We start from the raw sequence: 21,390 nt of genomic DNA on the forward strand, positions 1-21,390 counted from the left end.
GTGTCATTAATATGATTCATGATAATAAAAAGAGATGCTAAAAAATAAAACTACTTCAACACTAGAATTATAATATTTAATTGATATTGTTAAAAAATGTAAGAAAAAAAGGAAAATAAACACATTTAACAAAGTAAAATTTACTGAAAATAAAGCTAAATAAATAAAAAATCAATTATCCAAATTTAACTTTGTCATATTGAGAATACATATGTTCAAATTACAGACTAAAAGCATTTACAACAAAAACCAAAATTATGATTTAAGATTCTTAATAAAATAAAGTGCATATCAACATTTAGTATGTATAATATAATGTTTCTTAAGATTTTCTTTTAAAGAGAAGGCTTTGCCACATATTTCACAATGGTGAGGACGTTCTCCAGTATGAGTGAGTTGATGCCTTTTTAAATTAGATTTTAAGTAAGATGAATAAGTACACATAGAGCAGGAATGCATCTTTAGAGTAGTACAGTCAGCACTTGACATTGAACTAGGCTGTTCTTTAGGGGACATAACATAACCTGTATGTAGTTAAAGAAATACTTTTAATTAACAGTAGGAGTAGGTAGAAACAACTTTTTACATAAAAGTACTTTTTAAATTAAATAAATTAAAAGAAAAATAATATTTAAAAAGTATTGAACAAAATTAAAGTTTTTTTTATTGTCAAACTTTGCATGCTGTTTCATTTATTTAAAAAATAAAAAGAATTAAAATTTAGAAAGCAGTGAATTGTCAACTCAATTCAGAGATGTAAAAAGGAACTTCACTATTATTTATAAAGAATAAAGTTATTAAGAAAATAAATATAGTGAAACATTAATTAAAAATATACAATGGAACCTGTTAAAATGGTCACTTACTTAAGCTGATGTTAATAATCAAGTATCNAAAACCTTCAGCGCGGCGGACAGCTGGCCGCCTTAGGCGGCTAGTAAAGAATAAAGTTATTAAGAAAATAAATATAGTGAAACATTAATTAAAAATATACAATGGAACCTGTTAAAATGGTCACTTACTTAAGCTGATGTTAATAATCAAGTATCAATCAGGCAAAATAATTATAAATCCTCTTAATAAGTTGCTTACCTCAATAAGTGGACCATCTAATATTTGTCATAGATGGTCAACTAATAAAGGTTTCACTGTACAAATCAAAAATGTTTAAAACAAACTGAAATTTCTATATGCAACTTTTTTAAAAAAGTTACATTTAGTCAATTAAATAAAAAAATCTAATAAAAATTATATTTATTAATTCACTACTCAATACACAACAAACACTGTCCAATATTACACAAACCAACAATATATTTTTTTTTAAAAAATCATTTTTAAATATTTAATCAATGCAAAAATATTATCTAATTTTAAAGCGACAATTAGTTTTGTTTTATCTGCAAAGTAAAATAGCAAATTAAGTACATACGTATACAGAAAAATACTTGTAACAAAGTTTCTTCATAGTTTTCCTTCCAAAGCAAAGGTTGTTCTTAAATGGAAGACAAGAACATAATTACGAAAATGCATGTGAAATCATCCCTCTTTATTTTTTATGTTTGTTTTTAACATCAAACTATAATTTTTTTTTGTTTGTTTCGAAAACATTATATAGTTTGAAGGCACTTTTTGCAGTAAATATACTTTATGACTATATTAATAAGCAAATTTTGGAAGTTAGTTCAAATATATTTCATATTAAAATTGCCTGAATAAAAAAATATACAACATTTAACAACCTTCTATTTAAGAGTGCTTTCTGAAAGGTAATAATTTGTATCATATTTCAAGTAGAAGTTAATGCTTTATAAAACTTTAAATTATATATAATATTTACTTAAAAAAAAAAAGAAAGTTTTTACTCTAAAACAAATATACAGTAAAGAGCACTTTTCATAAAGAAAAGTACTTCACAATTATAATTTGTACACTGTGTAAAATTTGAAAGCTTATATTAATATATCTCATTCCGAAATTATCTGAACAAAAAATATACTTCAATTTAAGCAACTTTTTATTTAACTGCGCTAGATGTTTTTTGAAATTTAGTAGTTGGTAATATATTTGTAATAGAAGTTGTATCTTTAAAAAACTTTATAACTGTTTTAAATTAGACAAAATCTTTTTTTACATATTATCTAATTTGTTTAGAATACTAGTTACACTTCAGGTATCTTTCTTGCAAACCTATTGTATTTAGTACAAATAATTATTATAAATGTAATAATTAGGTATTAATAGTAAAATTTAAAATTGTTAGAACACTTGAATAATTTAATTAAAATAATTTTTTTAGTTCTTTTGCATCCCAAACTTTTTTGTTTTTTCCATATTAGCAGGCAGATAAATTTTTTTGAATGCTTAAGAAAATTCAAAATTATTAGATAAAAGTATTCAGAGAAAAGTACATAGATTAGAAAAAGCCGTTTTGCAGAATTAAAATGAAAAAGAATTGAAACTGATATATAAGAGTGGAAAATCCCTAAGAATTCAATATTGCAAACTATTTCATAAATTTACAATCATGACAATAATATAAGTCTTCCGAGGCATTTTCAAAAAAACTGAGGAAATTGGTATCCAAAATTTAAGTAATAAAAGAATGGACAAAGAAGCAAAGTGACGTTTGAAAAACGTAGATTTTTATAACCATACATTTAAATTATATAAAAAAGAAATTTGATGTAAGTCACTATATCAAGTAAACAATATTTTTCATTCTATTACAAAATTAAATATTTGGGATTTAAAAAAAAATATTTAATGCTTAATAAATAAAAAAATTAAGAATATGAGATGTTAGAAAGCATTTTATAAAACTCTTGTTCAAAGTAAGTACTTATTTTTCACATTTAAAAAATGATGTGCAAGTACATATAAAGAAATAATTAATATAAAATGTGACGTGATTTTCCTTGAGTAATAATTATAAACAGACATTATAAAGAAATGATTTAATCAAAGTTAGTGCTACCTATAACAATGAATGGAAATTTTTATGTTGATTTTGAATGCACAAGTAAATGCTTTTTCAGATTTTCTTTCTGAGAAAAATGACGAAAACATATAAGGCAAGCATATGGTTTTTCTCCAGTATGTATGTACTCATGTTTTTTTAAGTTATATTTTTTTGAAGAAGCATATGAACAAAACCGACATAGGTGAAGCACAGGAGTTCCATTTGATTTCCTTGTCAAAGAAGAATGCATACCTATAAAATACATAGCATTTTTGACTTTTAAATGAAAATCTTTTAATCTTTACATAAAATGACAAGTTTCATAAAAGATTTAAACTTTGTTTAAAAACTATAAATTAAGATCTATCCATATTTAATAAAACAGAAAGCATTCAATCGGCATCTTTTAAAAAATAAACAAACCAATATTAAATATCAATTACGAGCTTGAACACGTAAAATATTATTTAGCTTGGTTCCTTTGAAAACATTTTAATTTAAGAGCACATTTGAGTTTCAAAAATAAAGCATTGTGCTTTTACTTCCCACACAAGCTGAAACCTATAGCTCTTAAGCTAAGTTAGTTTCAAGCCGCTACTCAGGATCGGACCCTAGATCTTCATACCGATAGCTAAATTTTTAACAATAAGTCATCGAGAGTTTTCAATAGGGAGAAATTACTGATTTTAAAATTAGCTGATGGAAATTTTACTAGAAGACTATTATCTGATTCCTGATTTATCATAAGGCTTGCATTTCTAATATTTTGAAAATATTTAATTTTCCCCTTAAAAATTGTTTCAAATATTTAACAATCAATAAATTAAATACATGCTTAAATTCAGAAATCTCTTAGGTTTAATACGTCATCATAATTCTCAAAAGTTATCAATCAATCAGAAGTATTTTTTACAGAAATAAGGTAATGTATGTTAGGTTCAAGGTCAAAAACAATGTGTACCCAACAGTCTTTTGCATAGAACATCTAGATTTATAAATAGAACCCGGTGCTTACTTGTTGTAATAGTTGAACAAATAAAGTACTTTAGTTTCAAAATAAAACTTATGATAAAACAGAACATATCTAGTCCACATACATGGAATTAGTTAAAATTATTTGTCCTTGCTGGAAATTCAGAAAAAAATTCAAATTCCTTTGCAATTTTTTTTATTATAAAACTTAAAAAAGAAGTTAAATGAAGTTTTAAATGGAAACTAGATTTAAAATTAAAAATAAACTAAGCATTCAGCATCAGTAACATTTAAAAAAAATAGGTGAATCTATTTTAAGTGCAATTATGAAAGAGTAAAAACATTGCTTTTTCAACACAAAACATTAAAATACAACACAAATCAAATTATTATGGAAAAAGGAACTTAAAGACATATGTTAATAATTACACAATAAAATTGATAAATTGAAGCTAGCTTTCAACAAATAAAAAAGAATAATTTATTTAAATAATTAATAAAATACATTTAAAGACATAACAAAGGTCTTATTTAGCAACATGAACATATGAATTATTAGAAAATTAAATAAAATTTATGAAACAGAAAAATTTAATCAACTATAAAGATGCTCAGGCCAACTTAATAACAAGTTCAAAAATAATGTTAAAGTTCAACATAGGTTTAAGTGGCATATGACATAAATATTGCAATGTGAAAAAGATAAAATATAATGAAATAGGGTTTTTCTTAAATTCATTAACTGGTAACTTTTTTTTAAAAAGTTTTTTTTTACACATTTTATCTTTCATTATAGTAAAATTAAAGCCCTCTTACAATGTCTTCCGCAACAGCCAGGTCATGGTAGTTAAATCTCCACAATTTTGAGACTAACCGCATTATGGTAGCTTCGCAATTGACAATGTGCAACAACAGTCTTTATTTCAAACTGGTACCTATCAATTGGGAGGGGGGGGGCCTCGAGCCCCTACCGTTCAGTGCATTAACTACTGAATCATCAGTTTTTTTCATAGCAGAACCTGGATTATCCTCACTTATCGGACAAGGTTGCGCTTACACGGATACATTTTCTAGGGGTAAAAATATTCAGAGTAAAATTAATTCAAATAGATAACTAATACAATGAAGTGAATTACAAAGTTCATTAACTTTTCTCTTCATTTTATAATTATAAAGAACCTTAAAAAGAAGCATGTTATCATCTAATAATAAAAACGAGTGCTTTTAAGTATTAACTTTTCAGGCATTCTAGTACTAAGTGGATTCTTATAATGGATAGAAACTAAAAATAATTAGTTACCTGTACTTAAATGAACATTTCACTAATCCCTACTCACTTTTACTGGTTTAATAGCATGCTCTTGTTTAATCTCTAAAAAGTAATTTAAAAATGCAAATGAAGCCTTATACAAATTGAAAATTTTTGAAAATGATTGAGCCATTTTGTGTTCCTACAAAAAAAATGTAACAACTGAACAACATTTTTGTAAATAACTTCTGTTTTACTTTAATAATAAAAGTATTTTGACAATTATTTTAAAAATACATATATCCGGGGGTGATTGTAAGCCCAAGTCCAAATTCCGGAAAATTTCTTGAGTTACAAAAAAAAAAGAAGTTTAAATTGAAAAAAATTTAAACAAGGTTTCTTTCCTTTTCTCAATATTTCTTAGTTTACTTAAAATATATTTAAAATTTTACACATACCTATAGCATTTACACATACCTATGATGACTTGGAGAAGTAATTAAAATTTACAAAAATGCCTTTCTTTCTTGAGTTTATGATTATAACAATTATTTACTGATAGAAAATGAATATTAATTATGAATATAAGCTTATAAAGTATCTCTCTGGCTCTCCCTTACAAACAAATTAAATAAACTGTGTTTTAAGTTCCACCTTTGAAAATTCGATTTCCGGAAACTTCTGTGATCAATGATTTTTTTAAACGTCTGGACCTTCGATCTCCGGAAACTTCCGGATCACAGTTAGCGAAAAATCCGGAGCACAATCAGCCCTGTATATCAAAAGTTACTTTAAAGCAACTTTGAATGAACACGAAGGTGCTTCTTTAGATTTTCTTTTTGAGAAAATCGACGAGTGCAATAATGACATCCAAATGGTCTTTCCCCAGTATGTATATATTCGTGTTTTTTTAAGTTAGTTTTAATAAAAGTTGAATAAGAACAAAAGTGGCAAGAGTGTAGAAGAGGCTTAGCTGGACATTTCCTTGAAAAGTATGATTGGAAACCTGAAAAATATACAATTTCTTTAATTTAAAATTGTAAAGTAATTCTAAGCAGAAATGTTTTCAACTCTTAATATTAAATAAATTCTATTTTCTTGAAATGATTTATCATGTCACAAAACCAATTAAAACAAGATTAAGAAAACAATTTCAATTTGAGTAAGATGTTAAATAAAAATAATTTTCTCACTTCATATAATACCATGATAAAAACGAAAAATATTCAGAAAAAAAAAGCTTGTTAGAGTTTCAGAAAAGTATCCCTTCTCTTCTACGTAGAATCTAAGACCAAGTCCACTTCAAAAGAGCTCATTATATTTATTACTAAAATTTTGACATTTAAAGGACTCCACCAGAAAGGAAAATGATTCTATTTCCTCCATGTTGAATACAAAAAAGTACTTGAATGCAATTTCCTTATTAAGATAACTAATTAATATTATGGGACATTTCTGTTTCATTTCATTCAATGAAATTTGCTCAAATGAGTCTTGATACCAAATTTAATGGTTGTTAAGCAAAAAAAATTTTTTTAAAAACTTTTTCAAATAAAATACTTTACAAAACGAAAAATATTTTATAACATTGATTAATAACTTAACAAATAAGGAAAATGCATTCATATAATTCCTTCTTCGTCTGTTTTGTTAAACAGTTATTCACAGAAAAGCTCCAACATGAATGCATACAGGATGTCCCCTGATAGAGTCCTGTCTTGCGCTCATGTTTATCGAGTTCTATTTCAATCAAATTACAATTCTATATTCATTTTATAAATGTAATTGCATTCATATAATTCTTCATTGCTCAACACTGGATAAGTAGAATCCCTCTGAAGATGTCTCTTAAATGGAACGAATAAAAAAAAGAAAAAAAAAGAAGATAAAATTTTTAATGTGCCCGGAAGAAACTTTGTTCTAGTAATATTTATAAGAAACTAAATTTCATCTAATACATTTTTGTTCCTCTCTTTTTGGTTGCGACTTAGCAGTTTTTATGTTTCTGTTTTAAGAAATTGCTGGCCAAGCTATTAAAAGTCTGATTGGTTTAAATTTACTGAGGTATAAATCATTTTTATAATGACCATTGCTGTAAATCACTTATCGTGACCTATTCAAGCTTTTTATACAAATATTTCATCCATGAGATCTTGTTAAAATGCAATATTGCCAAATTTTTCCTTTTGAAAATATTTTACATAGCATGCTTTAAGTTGAATTTTGACGATCAAATAATATAACTTAAGCTAGGGCACTTATAAAATTAGAAGAAATTTATGGGTCATGATATCTTTTTACACAGTTAAACTTCTTTTGCAGTAAAAGGATATTCATAAGTTAGTTAGTTAAAAATAAATGCATTTAACTTAGGAAAAGAGACATTCATAGGAAACTTGGTTAATACTATAAAAAATAGAATATCAAAGATAAGTAAACATATATACAAACATGAATGATTTATGTATAAGTTTGATATACATTATTAAATATATACACATCCATTTATAATAAACATGGAAAAAATTATAAAAGGTAGATACTTTTAATTTAAACTTAAAGGGAGAATGAAAAGTTTACATTATTAAAAATTTGAAATGAGAAAAATACCCATTAATAAAGAAATAAAAAGATTAAAATTAGGCTGCATGAAATTCGTGTATTTAAAAATAAAATAAAACATATGTTGTTATCTGCAATCTTTCAATTCTTTATTAATTATTTTTTCTACTTAAAAGTAGTTCAATTTCTTCATCGACTCAATAGCCCTCTGTTCACGGTTCTATAAAATCATCTTTTATTATGTTATTCTTCTTGACAGGTATTCTTTACTTACTCTAATTGCTTTTTTATTCTGATGATTTTCACCTTTTCTAGCATAAGTATTCCATGACTTTCCTTTGACTATTTTACAAACTTTGCCTTCTTTTAAGACTTTTAAAAAAAATTAAACTCTTTAAGACATTTCAGATTTCTTTTGTATTAAGTTGCATAGATATAATTAGTGATCCTAGTATTTATAGTAAAATAACATTTAAATGAAGCTTACTAAGTCTAAAAAGAAAGTAATTTTAATAAGAAGTAAATTTAGATTAAACACATTATAATTTAATCGAAACAAGAAAGGATGAATAAAATAATTTTAGATAACTAAAAAAAAAAAAAACGGAAATTATTATCAATGAAACAATTGCTTCATATCACAAGATTCTTAGATTACTCACGATTAACTATTCACTAACAAGATTAACTTAGAAAATTATATGTTGCCCATTAAAAGCAAAAATAAAACATATATTTTTATGTGATAAATAAGTACTATCATCTATCTTTGTAAGCACCTGTTGCACTTCGTAAGCTTCTGATGCTTTTTGCAGTTTTAGTAATCTCACAGAAGATAGCGTGTGTTCATAGATGTCAATTTTTCACATATGTATTTTATTTGGGGAAACAGTGATCTTGTTAAGCACCATTACAAATAAAAGAAACAAGTATCATCACCAGCGGAAAACAATGAATTAATTTATTTATTGTTCATATTTGTTCAAATTAAAAGTAAGAGCTCAGATGCATGTGCTTACTTTATATTTAAAATCTTACATTGCTTTATATGATGCAGAAAAATAGTTACACTGCTTCAAAACCGAACAAATTTTTGTTCACGATCACATTTAACATACTTTTTAAATTAACCTATTTTATTTAAATAAATGATAATACGTAATTATATTTTTCTTATTATGACAAATTTTGAAGGCTAAACACAATTGTTGAAAACTTTTAAAGCAATAAAAGTTTTTAAACGAAGGTTGAGAGATGTTTACAGGTCACAGACAGGGAACAAACCAAGGTTCTTTAAAATTACAGTTAGATGCTCTAACCATCATGAAAAAAAGTTTTATACCTTGACCAAGATGATATAGGAAACTTTAAGTAATAGCCGCGACAAACTCAGTATTTTTCTCAAAAATATTACAGCTTACTCGGTTGTTTATTTTACATATTTTCACTCAATACATAACAAACATCATACTTTTCACATAATCTTAAAATGCACCAAATAGTGCTTTTTAAGATTTTCTTTCAGAGCAAATCTTTGATTACACATATGGCAAGCATGTGGACGTTCTCCAGTATGCGTCAGTAAGTGTCTTTTGAGGTACCATCTGTAAGGTGACTTATAAGAACATAGTTGACAATCAAATGACTTGGTCTTTGCACGTTGAGAAATTTTATTAACTCCTAGAAAAATAAACTAGGCTTAGGAACAAAAAAGAAGTGTTCCATATACTATAGAACTAATATTAGATTGGAGTAGAATGAAAGATAAAAAAATCACAAGTTATAATCAATTCCATTCATTTAAATCATAGCGTGTTAATTTTCTTCTTTAGTTTTTTAGATACTCATAAAAAAGTATATAGAGTGACCTTATTGATTTAACAATACTTTGCAACAGAATAAAACTTAATTTATAAGCATATAATTTTTTTTCACAAATAAACCAATGGTACTAAGATATGGTATAAAAGAGTTTATCCTTATTTCTTTAAGAGCAAAATTAAATTTTCTTTAAAAATGTTTGAAATAAGTTTTAATTCAAAACATTCTAAAAATAAGAATATATGTAAGAAGTGAACAGCAAAGTAATTTTTTAAATTTAATGTAGTATAACTCTGATTTAACATCACTAGTAAAATATGATTGCCTCTTTTAACTCTTCTTTGCTCGACTTCGCGTGGAGGTCGTCGGGCTACCAAAGTGGGGGTGCCATCCCCTCTGCAGGGGGTAAAAATTGTGATGGCATGTCTTCGGATCATCCTCAGGGATGTTTCCTAGACCGTCGCCAATAGCCCATTGTGCAGCTCTAGTGCGACGTAAGTTAACTACAACAAGCCTCTTTTAACAATTTTCAGCTTGGTCTCTTTTTATTTTCTAAATATATAATGCAAAAAATTTCCAGTATTTAGAGTGTCTTCTAATAATATTTTCCTAAATGAATATCCTGAGTCATCTTTCACAAACTGTTAGCTCAAAATATTCACATAATGTCAAATAGCCACACACATAAAAGACTGCATCATTAATGGTTTCAAAAATGGTAGTTTTACATCAATTCAAACCCAAGAGAATATTGTCATCATTTCAGAACAAAATGCAGAGCCTGATACAGACTTTATGGCAATCTGATAGCGATCCGATGAGTTGTGAATCAGTGGCAATTTCTATAGCTGAAATTATTGAATCAAGTCCTTATGAGGACTGTGAATCTTCAGCCACTATCATTTAATGAAGCAGCAGATATTGAAGATTTTATTCCAAGGATTAGATTTCTCCAATAAAAAAAGTGAAAAAGAGGGCTATTTCTAGTTAAAAATAGGGACTTTGGAGTTACATTTATAGGTAACCCTTAACAGATCAAGAAGGCCATATAACACCATGGCACTTTTACTCACTACTTCCAATGTCAGACATATGACAGCAAAAGTCAATAGTTTATTACTGTCATATTTACAATTAATTTAATTATAATTACATTTTGTGAGAACTTTAAATATTTCCAGATTGTTAAGGGCTAACACTTTTTAATTTCACAATAAATGATTTAGTTAATGTTCTTAACATAAACACTGAAAAAAATCACTTGAATAGAATTCACTTAGGTGGTCAATAAGTTTCTTAACTTAGTAATTTATTTTCAAACAACACTAATTTTAGAAAATGTTCTAGATTGGCATTTAATCAAAACAAGTTTGAAATTTTACAAAAATTAAAAGATTTACAAAATAAAGATTAAATGAATCTGATTCTTGCATCAAATTTCTCAAAATATATTTAATACTGTATACATTTAAGATTTGCCACAAAAATTGTGAAATAAATATTGAAAAAAAGTTAGAATTTTTTTTAAAGAATAGCTACATTTTTTTATGCTAAGAATTCCCATTTTTTACTGACTTCACCACATTTGTTCTAATTTTGCCTCTAAAGTACCCATTATTAAGAGCTTTCTTCACTCTTTTAGATTATACACATTTAAAAAGTTCTAATTTCAATTACAGCTAAATATTTAAGTTGAAATAAACAGATCATTTTGTGAAAGACCTCACTATTTTAAACTTCTTCTAATTAATGAATTGTTAATACGCTTAAAATCATTTTAAGTGTACAATTTAAAAGAATAAATTCAAATTTTGAAACAACTATTCTTAATCAGACAAGATTTGTTTTCTCTTCAAAAATAGTTAAGCACATGATCCTTTATAAAATTTCAATGTAGGAAATTTTAATGAATAATTTTAGATAGATAAACAGATCATTTGATTCAAGTCAAGTCATCAAAATGCAGAAACAACAAACAGGGTAAAATATATAAGACACAGCAATCATTTTTGTACATTTAGCGGATAGTTCCCTAAGTCCAACCTACAAAATATTTGCAATTTTTAATTAAACTTTATGAGGGAAATCAGGTAAAAAAAAATAAATTCTGCAGAACCACAGAAAAACGGTATAACGACTGACCAGTTATTAAATATGAAGATCTGATTCTTCTTAACTCAAATGAAAAATCTTAGTGACATTTTGTTTTTCACGATGTTTTCCTCCAATCCAACGAGCGCCGTTCTACTGTGCTTTTAGCAATTACACTAAAAGTTTACTAGCTTTGTACTTTTAGAAAAACCACAAAAATTTTGAGTTTAAGTAAAAAACTTTTTTAACCCTTTCCTTCTTGCTCTCGTGAAAATGACGGGGTGAGTTTTTGCCCGCTATTTCTCGCTCCTGTGATATTGACGGGCTGGAGGTTTCAGTAGTAACTCGCCAATAAGAATAAAACTAATTCATTTCTTTTGCCCGGAAAACATTTTATTTCTCATTTTACACACCTGATGGCAGTACCTGAATATTTTTTAAGGTAATTGTAGATAGTTAGTCAATTTTAAACTAGTTGCAGCACTGAGCAAATATGTAATGCAAATACAAAAGAAAAAAAATAGGCACTTTTATGACCGTTTTCTTGAAAATTAACCGATCGTTAAGAGGTTAGAGAATGAAAATTAAAAACATTAAATATTTCAAACAAATGTTAATAAATTAGAATGATTGGTCTATCAAAGACAGCACAGTACGACACATATTATCAAGTAACATAATCGGTTTGATTTCAAAGATTAAAATGAAAGAAATGACAAGCAGGATACAGACAAAAGTTTAATGAAACAAAGAGTTTGAGGAATACAAATATCAAGTATTCAGTAACAAAATATTTTAATACTAAATCAGAAGAAAAAAGTGCCATAGAAATAAAATTATGTGAGTAAAAGAAAAAGTTCGTTTCAGCAAATTTTTGAAATAATAATTTGTGCATAATAAATATATTTTGTATGGTATTTAGGAAAATTTATTCCACATTCAAAAAACTCAGATAATAAAACATTACTTTTTTTAAAATTTAAATTATCACATATCTTTATGATTCTTACGATGAATATAATGAGAATACCAATGTGAGAATTTCAATGGGCATAAATCACATTCAAATGATTGATTGCCAGTGTGATAAATCATGTGAGTTTTTAAAGTTTCTTTATTGCTAAAAGACTTTCCACAAGAACTGCAAATTAATTGATTGTGGATTGCAATATGTTTCCTTATTTCAATGTAATGCTCAGATGAATAAGGACAAAGCAAGCATTCAAACTGTATCTTACTAAAATTCCCTAATGCTATATTGTCAATGTACTTCCGGTTTTCAATTTCTTTTTCTGTGTTTACTGAGCCTGTGGAGAAAAATATATAAAAATAGTAAAAATCAATGAACAGTAGAGATTGTTTTAAAAAAAATTACTCAGTAGGAAATAAAATAGCCTCTTCTAAAGAACTTATGAAGGTTGTAGTGTAAATAAACTATATTAAAATTATAATTTATAAAAAGCTAAAATTTTATGTTAAAAAAATTTGAATTAAAGAAAGAATTTTTGAAAGAAGGAGTATTTTAAGAGGAAAATACAGATAAAAAAGAGAACAAAATTCATGCATATTATCACATGCAATCGAAATATTAAAAACACATTAAATGCATATTTTTAAAATTTTTAAAAATGTCAACTCTGAACTTAGTTCATGGTAAGAAAATCAGTTTTACCTCAAATTATACAGTGAGGAAATTATTGTCCTTGACAGGGATAGTTTTTGTATATTATACGTAAAACTTTCATGTAGTAGTGAATTAGTGATGCGTTTTAAAAATATTCATTTCTTTTTTATCTAAAAGAAATAATATAATAAAAATATTTAAAGACAATTGAAATAAAACTGCAAGAGATAGAGAGCCTTTGGAAACTCATCTTATTGGGCTTGATAACCAAAAACTAGTATAAAAATTGTTTCTTAAAACAATTTTTCAGGACAATGCGCTCAATTCCTTAAAAGCTGGTGTAATGATCCTTCTACTAGATGGAATATTTCAAAAACTTATGCACCAATCTTATTAAAATTTTTAACATTGTTTTTAGATGAAATTGATTAGTGCAAATTAGGCCTTGGAACATTGAAAAATGTTGAGCATATGCTTAAAGTTTGATTAAAATTTTTTTTCTATGTTAAAAAAAAGAAAATATGCTTTTTTTCCTTACTTTCAAAACCCATGTTAATCATTAAAGGGTTAAAATTAAATAGCTATATCCATAAGAATAATTTTAACTTCTGTATATATAGGAAATTGTTTAATTATAGCCATGAGTGCAAGTTGGAAAAAAGGCCAAGACTGAAAATTGTTTGACTGAAATACCCAATATACACAATACCTCCTCAATATATGCAAACTATCTAAGAAAGCTTTACCATAATACATCAAGTTTAAATACTGTACAAAAAATATTTATGCATCTGTCTTTTGAAAAAATAACAACAGAACATAAGAAAGTAGACCAATAACGTAGACCTAAAAAATATTTTTTAGGACAGAAAAAAAAAATTCCGATTTCGAGTCAGTCTAGTTTCTGTCTTACTTCCGTCCGCGGACATCTTCGAAAGACGGAAATCCGTCCTGGGGACGGAAGACTTGCACCCATGATTATAGCAAATGTTTATAATTAATTTACAGTATTAAAAACATAGAAAAACACTAGTGACCAAAAAGAATAGATGATTTTAAATTACGTTTTTAATACTTTTAATATATTTACCTATATTGCATAATTTGACCTATAATTTTTTCTTAAAAATAGAAGATTTTGCATTTTATCTTTGTTCAATTTCCCATTAATTGATTTTTCTTTGTAAATTTAATAATTTCAGAAGTAATACTTTGATAAATATTGGAAACATTATAACATTATAAAGTAAGCATTGTTAAAAAGAGCTTCTAAATCTAAGATCACTACATTTTGATGCTAGCAGATTTTTATAGCAAATGTGAATAAGCACAAAATTTTTTTTAAATTTTAGTTATAAACTATGAAATTAAAATAATATAAAATAAAGTAATAAGAAAATTAGCAGTTATTTGAAATAATAGGCAGCTTAAAAAAGGGAAGAACACAAAAAGATAAATTCATACATTAAGATATACATTTCAAAATTACCCAATAGCTTAAGTGCCATAAGTGTTCAAGATGAGGGAGACAAAACTAAAATACACAGTTACATTAGTTCTCAAAATTCAAGACATGAAAAAAATCTTCCATTTACTAAGTATCAGCAAAATGATTTCTTGTTCAAGTTTTACATGTTTTTAACTTAGCTAAATTTAAATTGATGATGACTCACAAAATTCTTGTTTTTTATTTGTTGTAAAGATTAGGGGAGACTTTTTCTAATTATTGAAGAGTACAATTACTTCAGTCTCCAAGGCTAATAAGGTTCATGTGCAGTAGCTTAATATTATCTACCACTTTAAGCACATAATGTATATAAATTTAAACACAAATATGAACAACAGCCATAATTTCTAGATCCAGTTAAATCTAAAAGAACATTTTCGTAATTAGTTCAGTATTTGTTTAGAGTAGTGAGTTTTGATCTAGTTAAAATTATTGAAACATAACACTTTTGTTGAGAGTAATGGATAACATAAGAATTAGTGGGTTATATGTTTCTTGAATTTGAAGTATTACCTGTGTGTGAAAGAATAAGCAAAAAGATCTATTTATGCTTTGTTATCTTTTGCGTTTATTAGCAAGTCTGTTTGCATGTTGTGCACTTTTGTCATCACGTAAATTAAATGTGTTCATCCATTATTTGCAGCCAAATTTTTTTAGAGTGAAAAATGGAAAAGTCTATTACAAAAAAAGTCATAGTTGTAAATTAGAAGATGTTATTATCACTTAGAAGATGTTATTATGTTATTATCACTTAATTCTTTAATAAGTAAAAGGGTATTTTTGTAATGATTTTCTTATTTATTTATGACAGGAAAGAGAGTTGATTTAGGTAAAATTCGTGAAGTGCAGAATTAACTATTTTAAAAAACTTTCAAGTCCAGTTTTCCTTTAAATAGAGTAAAAAGTGTATAAATATAATTTTAAAAATAATGAATTCTTTCAGAAAAACTAAAATATTTCAATAAAACAATACCTTTTACTTTATAAGAATATAAATAAAATGTACTGAATATTAGCATAGTTAATAACAGCAAAAACTAATTCTTTTAAACTTTCTCCTATAGGTTTCATACTATAAAAAGATTAAAAAAAATAATCATGTTCAATAAATTTCATTACATATTAAATCAATATTTCTTTTTTTAAATGAAATAGTTCAATAATGATTTTTAAAATTAATTGTCTGAATTTTAAATTTACTGATCATAATGCGTCATTTGGTGCTTCATGCGAGAACACCTGTGTGCAAATTTCATTGGACAATAACGGCAACTATATGGCTTTTCTCCAGAATGAAGAACCATATGCTGCTTTAAGCCATCTTTACGTTTGAAGCAACGATTACAAATAGCACACGAGAACGGACGATCCACAGTATGCAAAGAAAGATGTTTTTGGTACTTTTTATAGAATGGTGTACTGAAAGTACAATTCATTTCTGAACAAAAATACTCTTGTGTATACATCACTGTTGCTCCTAGATCTTTAACAGAAGCAGATTTTTCATGACCAATAGCTATGACTGTTACATCATCTACATCTATGTATTCTGGATCAGAAACCCCTATAAGAAATACAAATTTCATGAGGTTATGACATTATTTCTAATTGGCAGTTTGAATTAATTAATAAAAAAGACAATTAAAAAAATCAAATTGAGAAATATATATATATATATTTTTTTTCATATTTGAGAAGAACTTAATAGTTGCAAAAATGCTAACATTTATTTAAGAATATTTTGAGATAAATGAGAAATACAATTAGCTTCAATTTTTAATTTTCACATAGCGATTATGTTTTTAAGTTAAAAATTATCCAAGTGAGGTTTATCAATCCTCCAATGTGCCCCAATAAAAAACTGGTAAATCACAACAAAGAGCAAATATATGAAACGAAAATATGACGAATAAAAAGAGAGACTGTTGTAATAAATATAGTCAGACAGTTCTGAAAACTATCCTGACTAATATTTTATTTCAAGAACAAACACAAATGTATGTTTCTAACATTAAGCTTATAAACTGTTCATATCTTTTGATGGTTCTAATCAGTTCAATTTAGTTTTAGAACAAATTTTAAACAAAACAGTCCATTATCAACGCATTCAATTACAATAGTGAACATAAAATATCAATTTGAAATAATATTAGGAATCAACCTTTCACACAATTGCTAAATTATCTTTTTGCGAATTAACATTTATTTGTTTTATTTTGTAAACCAAATTTGTAGTTGAAGTTGTAATGAATAAACAAGAAAAATTTATTAAGTTGGAATTTTATACTAATTGAATAAAAAACTATATCTATGCTAATACAAAAATTTTTTTTAGCTCTTTTATTTATTTAAACGACAAATTACAATGTAAAATTATATGTTTATTGCTAAAAAAAAAGAAAAGAGTACTGATCACATGGGTTTGTCAACAAAGTGATCATGATGGGGCCTTAGTTAACCATATCAAACAAAAGTTAATAGAATTTTTGCTTTATAGTAATTACAGTAAAAAAATATATTCATTTTAGAATGCAAATAAGCATCTTTAGTATAATAAAAACATCTCAGTTTTATAATAAGATTTTGTCAAAATAAAAGCAAATAATTAAAAAGATATACTAAATGAATATAAAATACTTAAAATTGATGATGTTTAAAAAAGCTTTTTTTTTAAAGCCAAGTTTGAATTTTGTAGCATCTTTTAAAAGATGATAGAAGTTTCATCATATAAAATTTCTATAAACGGATTACAATAAGAAATCCATAACAAAATCTTGAACCTTCTGGACCTTATTGCTTTAAGTAAAAGCTTCAACAAACTCATTTATTTCAAATTATTTAAGAAATTTTGCAAAAATTTTTTTAATAACATGTATCAAACTTAAAAAAAATAAAATAAATGTGTATATTATATACAATTTGAAATATATACATAAAATACAAATAATACTAAAAAAATTAAACAAAAACAGTTAATATAAATTATCTCTCCAATGTGTAACAATATGTCTTTTCAAATTCCCTTTAATAGAAAACCGTTGACCACAAATAGAGCAAACATGAGGTCTTTCCCCAGTGTGAATTAAGAGATGTTTCTTTAAGTCTGCATTTGATAGAGCTGCATAAGAACAATCTAAACATTGGAATTTACGATCGGAATATTTCGATAGCCATTTGTCACAGTTTTTCTTCGTTTGAATATAAATCCCTAAAATGCAACAGAAATAATTAATGCGAGGCATAAATTTTTAGAAAAACACAATGCAAAATAATAACTATAAACAATAAAATAGATAGAAAAATATTAGACAAAAATTATCAAACAATCAAAGTGGTACATATTTTGAAAATGAAATATCAAAACTGAAATCAGAAGTATTTTTAAAAAATTATGTTTTTATTTTGCTTGCTTTCTTCTTTCTAAGATTTAAGTAGGGGTAAAAACACATATCTTTTAAAAGGAAATTTATATAAAAATTAACTATATCTTTCCATTTATAGCAATAAAAAAATCCTCTGGATATTTTATTCTGCCAAATTAGTATTTTTTTTAAATTAAGTAAAAAGAATCAGTATAATTACATAAGAAGCAAAATTTAGGGTAAATGGAAAATCCTTAAAATTCCACAAGATCATTTTAGATGAAATTTGGCCAATGCAACTAAATTTCTATTTTGTTGCCTTCCTATTTTGAGGCATTTAACTTGAATTATGATAAAATAAAGTTCTTATTATTTTATAACATGAGGTTGCAGAATTTAAAGAATCTTAGAAGAATAAAAAAAATGAAAATAAATATATATACTTTCCAGTTTTATTTTGACAAACTTCGATTAAACAATTGATAAATCTCTAAATATTTCTATATCACATTTTAATTTGTAAAACTAATTTTATGTAATATTTTTTAGGACAGTTTATTATCATTTCTTTTTACTTCTCTTTTTTTTATTATATATCTGGGTGAAAAAAGAAAACATATATATATATATATTATGTATCATTTCCTTCCCTTAAAAAATATTAATCATAATAATAATAATAAAAAAAAAAAAAAAATACATGGCTGAATTTTTATCACTTTGAGTAGAAGCACAACTGTTAGCTTTAAACTAACTTCAGGGACACTCAGTGTAACATTTTTAGGCTCATGAAGTTTGCATTCAATTTTTCATATTTCTCCAGTGTCTCATTTAGAGTCATAACAAAAACTCTTCATAATAAAAGTAAACAAATACTTGCATTCTATAGTTTAAATAACAAGAAAGCAATTTAACAAATGTAATAAATTTGATTTAAATAAAATGGCATAGGCTTTATAATAACAATAGAAAAAAAGTTTTTTGAACAGAAATTCCCTAATGTCATAAAGAATATCTGGTGAAAAATTCTCTAATTTGAAATATTTAAACTGAACAAAAGAAACAACTCATAGAAAAGTATTGATTAGATATTATACTTGTGGAGCTCATGTAGAAATAGTGGGATTGAAAAAGCCAAGTCTAATTGAAAACTTTGCATCTTCAATATTGCTGAATTCTTTCACACATCGAATATATGCTACAAGCTACGAAAAAGACATTTTAGAAAAATAATATATTTCAGCTTGACTACCCAAGTCAAAATTCCAGAAAATTTATTGAGTAAAAAAAAGAAATGAAGTTTAAATCTAAAAATTAGAAAAAGATTTAAACAAGGTTTTTTCCTTTTTCTCCATATTTCTTAGTTTGCTTAAAATATATTTAAAATTTTACACATACCTATGATGACCTGGAGAAGTAATTGAAATTTACAAATATGTCTTTCTTGAATTTATGATTATAATAACTATTTACTGAATATTAATCTTGAATATAAGCGGCTTATAAAGAGGCTCCCTTATAAACAAATAAAATAAACTGTGTTTTTAAGTTCCACCTTTGAAAATTTGATTTCCGGAAACTTTTGCGATCAATGATTTTTTGAAACATCTGAACCTTTGATCTCCGGAAACTCGGATCACGGTTAGCGAAAAATCCGGATTTTTTTCGGAGCACAATCAGCCCTCCTACTGAAACAATTATTTATCAAACTCTACAATATCAATTCATTATCCTTGAGCTACAAACATTTTATGCATAAATAGATAAGTAAAAATTTAATTCATCACAATAAGGTGAAAAAGGTGATCAAAATAGTCATATAAGTGTACTTTTATTTAACATAATTAATAAAAAAAAACCTTGTCTACCTCTAATTACAAATTTTTTGAAACATCAACTCCTAGTTTGTTTACACCAATTAAAATTTTAAACAAGGCTTTAGGAAGAAAATACATAACTTTCTTTGAATTATAGTAATTAGGTGGAAAATATTCTTAAAAAAAAAACTATAAGCATTTTTTAGATTATAAATACATTGCATGTGAATTACTTTTGTTATAAAATCCATCAAAAATTAAGACAGAAATTTGAGTTATAACAATATTATTGTAACTAAATAAAAGTAAACTTCCCAAAAATTATTTATATCTTATTTAATAATATTTCATGAAAACAACAAATTCCGTTATCTTTAAAAACATTGATGAATCTGAAACAGAAAGCATCAGTATTCCCCCCCCCCTATTGATTTGAATCATTATAACTAGACTTACATTTTTTTTTAAAATACCAGGATGTGTTGCAAGTATTTATAAAATATTTATTAATAAATTTGAAGATTCTATTGATAAGTGAATTATTATTAATTTAGACAAATAACTAATGCCACAAAAAGTAATGAATATACAATGGATGATTAATTATAATATGGCCAATGGTAATATTTTATTTATTGGTAGAAAGCTAACCAAGAACTTTGCCCACAAAGGTAGGCTGTCCCAGAATTTGAAAAAACTGTTTTTATTTTTATTTAAAAAGGTCCAGCCCATTTGGGGTTTTTAAATTGTTACTTCTGAATCCCTAATGAAATTCAGGATTTGCTTCAACATGAAAGTTAAATATTTGGTAACTAAGTATTTAAAACTTGTTTTGTTGCAGTGTAACCAACCAGAGTCCTTTCAATTAATATAAAGCAAATGGTGTTAAAATTATGTTCTTGAAGGTATGTTAAAATGTTGACTTTAAAACAGTATTATCTATTTAAAAAATCGCAACTGTTGTATTTATGGATTCATGCATTAATTAAATGCATAGAAAATAAGTAGATTAAAAAAAAGAATTACGCAACTAAATTTTAAAAAATGTATAGATATTAAATGAATACTTGTTAAATTTCTTTGGAAACATAGAGAAAGAGGTTTTATTATACAAGTGTAATTTGAAATTTCTCTTCACGTTTCTAAGTACAGAATATTTCCTGCTTTGATTATACTTAGCTTATTTTTTACAGTATAACAAAAAATTAAATTGCGATTAGAATTCATGAATAAAAAATTAACTTTACTACTATCCTAGCAAACAGAAATCTTACAAATTAAAAATATCAATCGAAGATAAACTGTTGTTGTTACCAACGTTTAAGGGTGCCTATTTCTTTATAATTTAGTTCTTGCTGAATCCAAAAAGGATATTTTCCCCTTGAAAGCCATATTTTTAAGGGAAGTAAGGCATATTTGATGA

General features: G+C 25.8%; 1 protein-coding gene across 5 annotated transcripts; it reads right to left on the reverse strand.

Annotated features, from left to right (window-relative positions):
• Nucleotides 1-1,239: 1,239 nt before the first annotated feature.
• Nucleotides 1,240-21,298, reverse strand: LOC122272432 (gastrula zinc finger protein XlCGF49.1). 5 transcript variants are annotated; one of them, XM_043056194.2, is made up of 5 exons: nucleotides 21,035-21,298; nucleotides 14,771-17,996; nucleotides 12,668-12,964; nucleotides 9,217-9,425; nucleotides 1,240-6,189 (listed from the first exon to the last, which is right to left on the reverse strand). In XM_043056194.2, exons 2-4 carry the CDS (start codon nucleotides 14,787-14,789, stop codon nucleotides 9,220-9,222), a joined length of 522 nt encoding a protein of 173 aa, XP_042912128.1. In that variant the 5' UTR covers nucleotides 14,790-17,996; nucleotides 21,035-21,298; the 3' UTR covers nucleotides 1,240-6,189; nucleotides 9,217-9,219. The 5 variants fall into 5 exon arrangements, with proteins under 5 accessions (XP_042912128.1, XP_042912087.1, XP_071039402.1 ...); XM_043056153.2 differs by having other exon boundaries at nucleotides 1,240-9,425; nucleotides 14,771-16,352; XM_071183301.1 differs by having other exon boundaries at nucleotides 1,240-9,425.
• Between the last annotated feature and the right edge of the window lie 92 nt (nucleotides 21,299-21,390).

The sequence above is a fragment of the Parasteatoda tepidariorum genome, chromosome 7 (genome assembly GCF_043381705.1).
Source record: "Parasteatoda tepidariorum isolate YZ-2023 chromosome 7, CAS_Ptep_4.0, whole genome shotgun sequence".
NCBI classification, from domain to species: domain Eukaryota; kingdom Metazoa; phylum Arthropoda; class Arachnida; order Araneae; family Theridiidae; genus Parasteatoda; species Parasteatoda tepidariorum.

Coding starts and splice junctions, on each gene's coding strand:
- LOC122272432 (XM_043056153.2), bottom strand. Junction 9,426..12,667: donor GTATTCTCATTATATTCATC/GTAAGAATCATA, acceptor TTATTTTTCTAG/GAGTTAATAAAATTTCTCAA.